Source organism: Sus scrofa, chromosome 3, assembly GCF_054392235.1.
Source record: "Sus scrofa isolate SSC_HxYL_T2T_F1_AM1 chromosome 3, Sscrofa_HxYL_maternal_Yorkshire_Landrace_v2.0, whole genome shotgun sequence".
Taxonomy (NCBI): domain Eukaryota; kingdom Metazoa; phylum Chordata; class Mammalia; order Artiodactyla; family Suidae; genus Sus; species Sus scrofa.
In genome coordinates this window covers 130,490,770-130,500,361 of record NC_139385.1, presented here as the reverse complement: position 1 = coordinate 130,500,361, position 9,592 = coordinate 130,490,770, and the positions used below count along the sequence as shown (strand labels likewise).

Genomic DNA, 9,592 nt, shown 5'->3' with positions numbered 1-9,592 from the left:
ATCTGATAAGGATGAGGAATGTAAACATGGAGGTTCTGTGGAGCAGGTTTGGTCTGGTGTGTCCATCCAAGGGATTCTGACGTGGTGTCTCCATCACACCTGAGAAGCTCTGATCTACAGGACACTAGAGGGCCCTGCCCAGCGACTGAGGTGCTGGAACCCGGCTCAGCTGCTGTCCCTCTCTGACTCTCGCCTGTCTTCCACACAGTCCACCTGCACTTGGGGCTTTGCCTGCAGGGTGGCAGCATCAAGACTTCCCTCAGCCAGCTCACCCCAAAATACAGCTACAAGATGACCTGCTGAGAGTGTCGTGTTCACCTGCAACCCCATCTGCCTCAAGAAATGTAACCACCACCACAACCTGTACCCCAAGTAGTTGAATAAGCCTTCTCCATGGGCTCTTCCTTCCCCCACAGGGCAGCCTCCTGCCTGAGCCCCATGGCTGTGGAGCCTCAGTAAAGACTCCCTGTCACTGACTGGGGCAGTAAAAATAAATAACAATTAATACTCTGTTTGGGAAAAGTGTCTTGGGAACTTGTTTCGGAACAAGCAATTTGAGAAGAATGCACTAACCATTCTGTCTCTAGCCTGCTGCTCTAATCTGCAGATCCTGGACTTGAGCTGCAACACTTCCAGCCTCCAGCCGACCATGCTCACTTCAGACTGGCCCCCACAATCTGAATTGGCTCTTGCTAGGGGTTGAATTGGAGCTACAGCTGCTGACCTACACCATAGTTCACAGCAATGCTGGATCCTTAGCCCCACTGAGCGAGACCCGGGGATTGAACCTGCAACCTTATGGTTCCCAGTCGGATTTATTTCCACTGCGCCAAGATGGGAACTCCTAGTCTGTCTTAAAGTCAGTGGTTTTGTATACTGACACACTCCCCAGTTTGTCCTAAGTCTGAAGTCAAGGGGAGATTCTGTCAGCAGCCGAGAACCCCTGAGGTTTTCCCTCCACTTGCAGGGCTTGTCATACCCTTGTGCTACTAAGTGTATAAGGTAGACAGTCGCAACACCCCCCAGATTTTCTCTGACTGTTAATATATTATGCAGTGTTAACACACTGCACCCTTACAGCTGCCTATTTCAAAAACCTGAACGTATGGCCAGCATATATTTGAGCTCATTGATGGTTAAATTTAAATGTTAATAAAATAGCATACTCCCCCCAAGTAATATTAATTTAATTTTATAAATTACCTACACACACTGTACATATATATTTCCAGAATATATAGAGAACCTTTAAAACGCACCTTTTCCAGAGTGGGCGTCCTACTTTGCATTTCCACCAACACTATGTGAGGGTTTCAGCTGCGCCATAGCTCCACCAACACGTGTCCGTTCCCACTCTAGCTATTATAATGGGTGTGTCGACGTATCTCCTTTTTCTCTAAATTTTTACTAGCTAGAAATTTAGACTATGCCAAATAAGAAACGACTACATAAGTAGTAACTCTAAGCTCTTTGTCTGCTTTACAATTGAATGCCTTTTATTTGTTAAAAAGACTACTTTTACTTTCTCATCTTTATAAACTTTTGAGATTTTCTACCATGACCATAGGTTAGTTTTATATGCAAAAACAAGTGTTAATTTCTTTTAAAAAAATGAACTGAAGAAATAAGAATAGACAGTAGGGGGCAACATAATATTGCTTTTTTCACTTCAGAAACTAATGTTTGGACTCTCGATTTTTTCCATTAAGACTCTGGCAACAGTTTCCCCCCATTTCAAAACGTGATCTCTGTGTAACTGACCTCTAAGGAGTGGTAATTCACTGCAACATCCAGACCTTTGCCTAGTGTACGTTACTGACTTGTCGTTTTCCTGTCGAGAGCAAAAGTGATCTTGTACAACTGTTGGATCCCCTGCCCCTTTCTCCTTTCATCCACTCTGGAACCCAGTATCCTTCTGCCCAGCCTGCACCAAAACTTTTAAATCAAAATAAGACAAATACCATGTAATTGTAAGTTATAAAGGAAATAGGATAAATACAATTTTTACCTCAACATTTATTATTTTCACATTTTTCCCTATAAATGCCACACAAAAGCTAAAATCTCAGCTCTTAGAAAACAAAAAGATAATTTCAAAGTATATGTTAGCAAAAACATATATACATATATACTATATATATATAAAATAAAATTAGCATTTGTGCATGATAGTAGGTTAACAACGCTACACTGCTTGTTAGCACACTTTGTGTAGTTTATCAGTCAGTACCATCATCTCCATACTTTGGCCTACCATGCTACTTTTTTTTAAACTCAATGCATTTTATTACACTTATAGTTGTATACTGATCATCACAATCCAGTTTTACAGCATTTCCATCCCTCACCCTCCCCAACCTGTGTTCTTTGGAAACCACAGCTTTTTCAAAGTCTGAGTCAGTATTTGTTCTGCAAAGAAGTTGATGGTATCCTGCCACATATAAGTGATAGCATATGACATTTGTGTCTCACTGTCTGACTAACTTGGCTTAACATGATAATTTCTAGGTCCATCCATGTTGCTACAGATGCCACTGTTTCATTCTTTTTATGGCTGAGTAATATTCCATTGTGTATGTATCATGCTACTTTGAAACTTAACATAATTCAAGCCAAATTTTGTGATAAAGAAGAGTATTACGGGGTCAGTTTATTACAAGAGAACAACATTCATTGTGTCCTCCTTAAACTGCCTCATCCTGTCTATCCAAATTCTCTCCAAGTATTTTTTATTATAGACAGTTTTGCTTCTCTTTGCCCCCTTCATCAGGGGAGGATTTGTTGGTGTTGTTATCCTGAAACTTTCTTCATGTTGAATCAAACCGTTTGGGTCAATTCATACTGTCTTTCTCTGGCACCATTTTCAAGGAGGACAAAAGTCTCTCCCCAAAACATTATGGCAGATCACGAAAACATCCACAAATGTAAATCCCAAACAGTCAAACTTTTACAATAGTTGGAAAGATATGTCTGTGTGTGTGTGTGTAATATGTATGTGGGGGTACATGTATGTATGTAAGTATATATGCACACATGCACATGTACATATGTGATAATTAGGTATACATGGTATGAGGGGTTGTTTTTGGAGATTCTGATTTCTGGATTAAACTGAACAAAAAGTAGTGATAACCATTCAGGAGCTATCTGATATAATTAGTTGGAGGAAAAATTCTAGGGCTCAGGTGGCAAGGAATCAGAGGCAAATGAGAAAGCTCCAAAAGAGTTCCCAAAGATATCTTAGAAAAAGCTTGAGGAGTCAACAGCTGATTTTGGAACTGAAGCACATGGGAGTATAATCGACAAGTCACAGTAGGGCTAGAGAATGACAATCTAACTTTGAGTTCTCTGCTGATCCTGGGACGAGAAAGGAAAGGGAAAGAAGGGCTGTTCGGGCATTAGACCATGGACCAAGAACCACAATTCCGAACATGCAGTCCTGCAGGAATCCTTGACCCTACATCCCTGAATATTCGTCTCTCACTGATGAAGCAGAGAATAGTTTCATAGCTGAAAATAGAAAGTCTTGTGATATTTTGTTAGGATGTTATTTTCTGATTTGGGGGAATATTCTATTCTGTCACAGAAGAAAACAGTTGAGATAGATGAAATTCACTGTGGTAAACTTAGATAAATCAGTGACTTATGAGACATGTTAGACAATTAGAGCATATGTGTGTGACTATCTAATATTGACGAGGCACTCAAAATACAGAAAGCAACCATAAGGCACTAAACATTCCCAGCACACTAGATGTGCATAAGACGTAAAGTACCAATTCCTGTGATGTCTTGATTCAGTTACCCACTGGTTACTTACTCTGATCCATCCTCTGCCCAAGAAATACAACAGAATCCAGGACTGCTCAACAGGCTCTTTGGCACCTGCAGCTGTGACCAGGTGACCCTGCCTCCGCTACGGAACAGGTGTGCCTCACTGGCCTCGGGCACATTTCATCTGATTTGGGCCTCTTGGCTCAAACCTCAACTCTGGGCCTCTTTCTAGCCACGCTATCTGGGGGATGCTGATGAGGCAAAGTAAGAGTAGGACATAAGAACAGTACATAACTCAGCAATCAGGGACTGTAATCTGTCCACCCACTAGCATCCTACGCTAATGCTGTTCATCTATGTCAACACTTTCTCCTTGTTCTTCACGGTGTGTTCCAAGCTGACTCAATAAGCCATGTGACGCGAGCATCCTTTTTTGGTTTGTGACCTTTTCTGTTCACGACCTCTGGAATGGCCTGCTTGGTAGTGTATTTGGAGGCAACCATTATATCAAAGTAACTTCCCACAAGACCTATGGACACAGCCAGAGACTTCTACGACTTGTGGTCTTTTCCTTTTATTCAGGCACAGGAGCCCACTATCTATTGTGAACTCATTTACGCTCTAAATTTCTTCTCACAGCTCCCGATTCTCAACCTGTGACAAGCTTAACACATCTCTAAAGGATCAAAAACATATCACATTGAAAAGGAACCTAAGTATTGAAGCTACAGTAACAATGCTGCATATTTCTCTTTATTGCATCTACTAAATACCAGCCAAACTCCAACAAATCCTCTTAATGAAATATTGCTGAAGTCTGGCCTGTGGCCACAGAATGAGAAGACATTAAGTTCATGAAAAATAAATGGAGAACATTATTAGCTACATAAAACAGGTAAGAAAATACCCATTACTGATTACAAATTAATGACAGTAAGTCAAAACAGATGCATATTGAGAATCACTCCCCACAACCCAAGAGTTGTTTAAATAAAGGGTCTAGCTTGGTGACAATGTTTCAACTAAAACCATAACTACAAACGGGATGTTTTTGTATAAATTTATATCATTATAAATAGAGCCAAGTGTTCTGTACAAAAATATGAAGAGTAAATGCCAAATGCCATTTCTTCAATGAAACTAAAAGGGTAGATTAAAAAGGACAAGCTATATAAAAAGCTACAGTAATAATTCAAATTGTAAAAAAAAAAAAAAAAGGTCTTAAAATGTCTTCTCACTTTTGAAAACGAAGTGAAGCCTTTCAATGCTTTTTTAGTTAAACACGCTACACACAGTGCTCACTGCAGTATTATAAATCGTTTAACCCACTTCTAATACAGGTTATGTCAATTCCCTAAATTCAACTTTGCCCCATTCCTATGCTTCCCCCATCTCTCCCTGCCAAGATTTTTAATGAATTATTAACCCTGACACTGTGAGAAGAAATTTCGTATTTGGAATATTTCCATAGTATCACAAGATAGATTGATAGACAAAACAGGTGGACAATTCAGCTGATTTCCATACATTTTATATGAAAACCAGCATCATTATTTAATAGTTGCATTTTTACACATGTATGTATACATTATGTATTTTACATATATATAATTTGTATGAAAATACAACTGAAATAATGATGCTGATTTTCATATAAAACACATGGAGTCAACCTTACTATATAAACACTTCAATTATATGCGGTTTGTCACTTCTTCATCCCACTGAACTGTGGCACAAGGGACAGAAGTTGTAGTTACTTATCTCTTGGGCCAGGACACAGTGCTTGCACACGTTGCACATCCAGAACTGATACTCAGTGATGGGGCTTCCTGTGGCAACACACGTTGGCAGTTTCCCTTCCCCTCTGTAAAGATAAGAGGAAAAACAATTACACTTTAAAATTTCTAATTACTTAAAACTTTATTTATTACACTAAGAAAAAAAAAACCAGGAACGAACAACATTTCAAGGTAAGTTTCAAATAGAACCTTTTCTTGCAATGAGAAAATAAAACATTAATACACTTGTAAGACCTAATAAAACAGAGTATAATGTTAAGGCAGATTACTTCAAACTTTAGTGCTTTCATTATTATATTAAACTATTTAGATATAAAAATCCAAGTTTCTAATAAGGTAGAATGACCCGTGCTAATCACAATCAGCCTACCCTTCAAGAAGGCTGTCCAGTTCGGATTTTCTGTTATCTTTTGGAGTATATTTGGTGAAGATTTCTAGAGCAAGCTCTTCGTATTGCTGTTTCTGGTCCGAACTGAGGGTCTCTAAAGATTCCAGTTTGACAAAAGCTTTTGAACAAGTGCCAAAGGCTCTACTGGCACATGCACAGAGTGCTAACAGAGAGTAGATCTCAACGGCAGGGATAATGTCTTCATAGTCCTTCAGGTGAAGAGCTAGGAAAGAGACAATTGGATTCTTTAAAGCAATCGTGGTATGATGGACACACATGGGGAAGAATCTGTGTTAAGCTATTTCAGTCTAACCTACACAAACTTTAGCAAACCTAGTGAAAACAATGGTAGGTGATGGGAGAACGAGTAGGAGGAAGGAGGCTGCATGATCTCCACATCCTGTAACGCCAGCTAACAGCTCAGGGCCTCTGAAGCATCCAGTATTGCCACTGCTGTGGCGCAAATTCAGTCCCTGGCCCAGGAACTTCCACGTGCCACAGGCATGGTCAAAAAATAAAAAATTAAAAGGAGATTAACTCAAGTGTTAGAAATGATTATCTCTGAGTTATAAAATTATTTTATGAGTTATTAGGTTATTTTGCTTCTTTGTTTTTTTCCTCTTTTGGTTGAAATGGTTACATAAATACCATTTTTTTATAAAAATCAAGTTAAATGCTATAGTAATCTCTCTACTAATATGCAGAGACTTACAACTGTTCATTATATTTTTTAATAAGTCCACAAGAGTATGATCTGTTATACTCCCCACATTGTAAAAAAACAAATTATTTTAAAATATATATATACTTATTTTATTCTTATTTACATATATTATTATATATTAAATATGCAAATTTTATATTTTATATATAGAGAGAGACACACACAAAAGTATACGGACTGGGCTATCAAGTGTTTCCTGTGCATAATAGAACAGTGACAGTAAACACTACAAACGTTCTTTCTGCTTATCTCAAACATCTGTTTTTTCTATGAACCCTGTATATTGCGCTCCTTGCATTAAAAAAATAAAAAGAACTTCAAAAAGAAAATGCACAAGATAAAGCATATAGTAAATCTCAAACACGTGAAAGTAAATCCATAGACAAAAGTTACCGACATTAATATAAGGGCAAATTGAAGGAGCTGGCCCTTCACACCCAATTTGTGATTTTTAAACACTTTGTCTACATTGGGTAACGTGCCCACCTGTCTTCAATGCCATGTCGACATAGCCCTCGTAGAGCTGCCTCTGTGCCAGTATGAAGAAGTGGTAAGCCTCAGCCCCCCGCCAAGCATTATCTGTGAAACGACTAGTCGTAGACAGAACGTCTTCTTCCAGCAAACCAGCCAAAGCAGAGGTGGTCTACAAGGAAGGCAGACCCACACTTTCGGTCAGCACCACGGTAACAATGACATCCTTCCAATGAAGATGACTTCAAATATATAAATTAACAGATTTTATCATTATAAAACTGTCATTACAGACTTAGTTTCCCCGTTATAAGTCATATCTTGTTAAACCGATACGATCAGATTTTTTCTTTTTGGATTTATTGAAGTATAATTGACAAATACATTTAAGATGTACATGGTGCTGGTTTGATATATATGGATACATCGTGAAAGGATTCTCCTCCTCATGTATGATTGAGTTTTTAAATAGAATTGATTAAACTTTAAGTTAATGCTAGGTTCATATACACATTAAAATAATATGCATATTTTAGGAAAGTTTTTAGAACTCAGTGATTAGAAAGGATTTACCAAGTAAGGAATTTGAGCAAAGATAATGGATTAGTCTCATAAAAAATAATTTTAATACTGCCAAATTGAAATTTTTAATCCTGCCAAATTGTCTCAATTTGAGTACGAATTCCAAATCAGTCATTCCTTTTTCTCTTATAAGAAAGTAAATGCAAACAAGCAAATTAAATGCCCTGTCCACAAAGAGCGGTTTGACAGTATGTTTCCTTTAAACACTTCAGGTGACTTCATGTTACTTAATGATCTACTTTACCTCTGAGCTCTTTCCTGTCACTTTTCCTCGTTGGGCATTTTTCACTTGCTCATGGTACTGCTCTATAAGTAAAGCTGATAGGACATAGAGCTTCTTAACACGTAAAGGTTTAGTTCTTTTCTTTGCCTCTTCATCTGCAATCTTTAAACATTTAAAGAATTGAGGGAAGACATTTCTTAATCTATAATTGTATGAATATTATCATTTCTGAAGATTTATTCTCTAAGGAAGAACGGCAGTAAGATAGACTATAAACATCACCCATTTATGATAAATATTTTAAAACACATTTTCTTTTGCTTAGTACTGATAAGTACTTAGTTCTTTCCTTAGTATTTAGCTGTGGGAGTTAGAATTCAAAACAATTTTAGAAAATAACAGATGCTGTCAATAATTAAATAAGAATGATGAAAGCTTTCATGGAATGGGTAGTATTTTACATAACACAGAGATATTTATTTATTTATTTATTTATTTATTTATTTATTTATTTATTTATCTTTTTGCTTTTTCTAGGGCTGCACCCGCGGCATATGGAGGTTCCCAGGCTAGGGGTCGAATGGGAGCTGTAGCCACTGGCCTAGACCAGAGGCCAGAGCCACAGCAACATGGGATCCGAGCCGCATCTGCAACCTACACCACAGCTCACAGCAACGCCAGATCCTTAACCCACTGAGCAAGGCCAGGGATCGAACCCGAAACCTCATGGTTCCTGGTTAGATTCGTTAACCACTGAGCCACGACGGGAACTCCACACAGAGATTTTTAAAATAATGTTCCAGGTACCCAGAGATGAGATGGCTTTAACATGGTATATCCCTCAAAAATTTAAGTTTATTTAAATGATTCAGAGGGAAATTCTTCCTTTGACATTAAACCAAATGGGAAAAGAATAGAACAGAATGTAAAATTTGCACACATTAAACTATATTACTCATCTTCCCTCTAAATGTATACTATGAAAAGTGTAATGTTTTCGAAACTTGTACATTTAAAAGACTCAAAATTCTATTATCAACAGGATTTAATTTCCAGTTAAGGGAATTTGTACTTTTCGGTCCCTGAAAATTCTATAATTCTTTGTTAACTCTGGTATTAAGTAGACATACAATTTTTGTAAGTATCAATAAGATGCTAAAATTAATAAATAGCCCTTTCGGTAAAAGGTAAAAATACAAAGATAACACATAGTGATAGCAGTAACAAAATGACAGGGATTTTGCTCTAATAAATATTTGCTTCCAAAGAAAATGGAAAATGTGTTCTGAAAACATTGGTAACTAGAACAAACCAAACACTCACCAAGATTATTACATTACCTTAAACATCAGCTTAGCAGCATCATAAAAGTAATTGGCTTTCCGATAGAGTTCTATGGCATCGAGAGTTTTATTCTTTTCCAATAAATGAGATGCATACCTTGCTAACAGGGAACCAATTTCTTTCATACTATGATTTTTAGCCAATTCAACAGCTTTGTTCCACTGGGGAAAAATATATACAAATACAACTACTCAAGCATGTACAGTCAGATATGTCTAAAAACTCAAAATAAAGCTTTAGGTTTATAATAATAATACTATATCAAAATAAAAAACGAATATGTT

The 9,592-nt window shown here is 37.5% G+C and overlaps 1 protein-coding gene across 6 annotated transcripts in view; it reads right to left on the bottom strand.

Moving 5' to 3' along the window:
• Nucleotides 1-4,332: 4,332 nt before the first annotated feature.
• The window catches only part of WDR35 (WD repeat domain 35), a 59,116-nt gene continuing 53,856 nt past the window's right edge, over nt 4,333-9,592 (bottom strand). For all 6 annotated transcript variants that reach the window (XM_085019952.1, XM_085019953.1, XM_021087810.2 and 3 more), the window contains 5 exons: nt 9,305-9,469; nt 7,986-8,126; nt 7,175-7,331; nt 5,947-6,187; nt 4,333-5,641 (listed from right to left, as the gene is read on the bottom strand). In XM_085019952.1, coding sequence (XP_084876078.1) covers nt 5,491-5,641; nt 5,947-6,187; nt 7,175-7,331; nt 7,986-8,126; nt 9,305-9,469 — 855 coding nt within the window. In that variant the 3' untranslated portion in view covers nt 4,333-5,490. The remainder of the gene's footprint in view (nt 5,642-5,946; nt 6,188-7,174; nt 7,332-7,985; nt 8,127-9,304; nt 9,470-9,592) is intronic.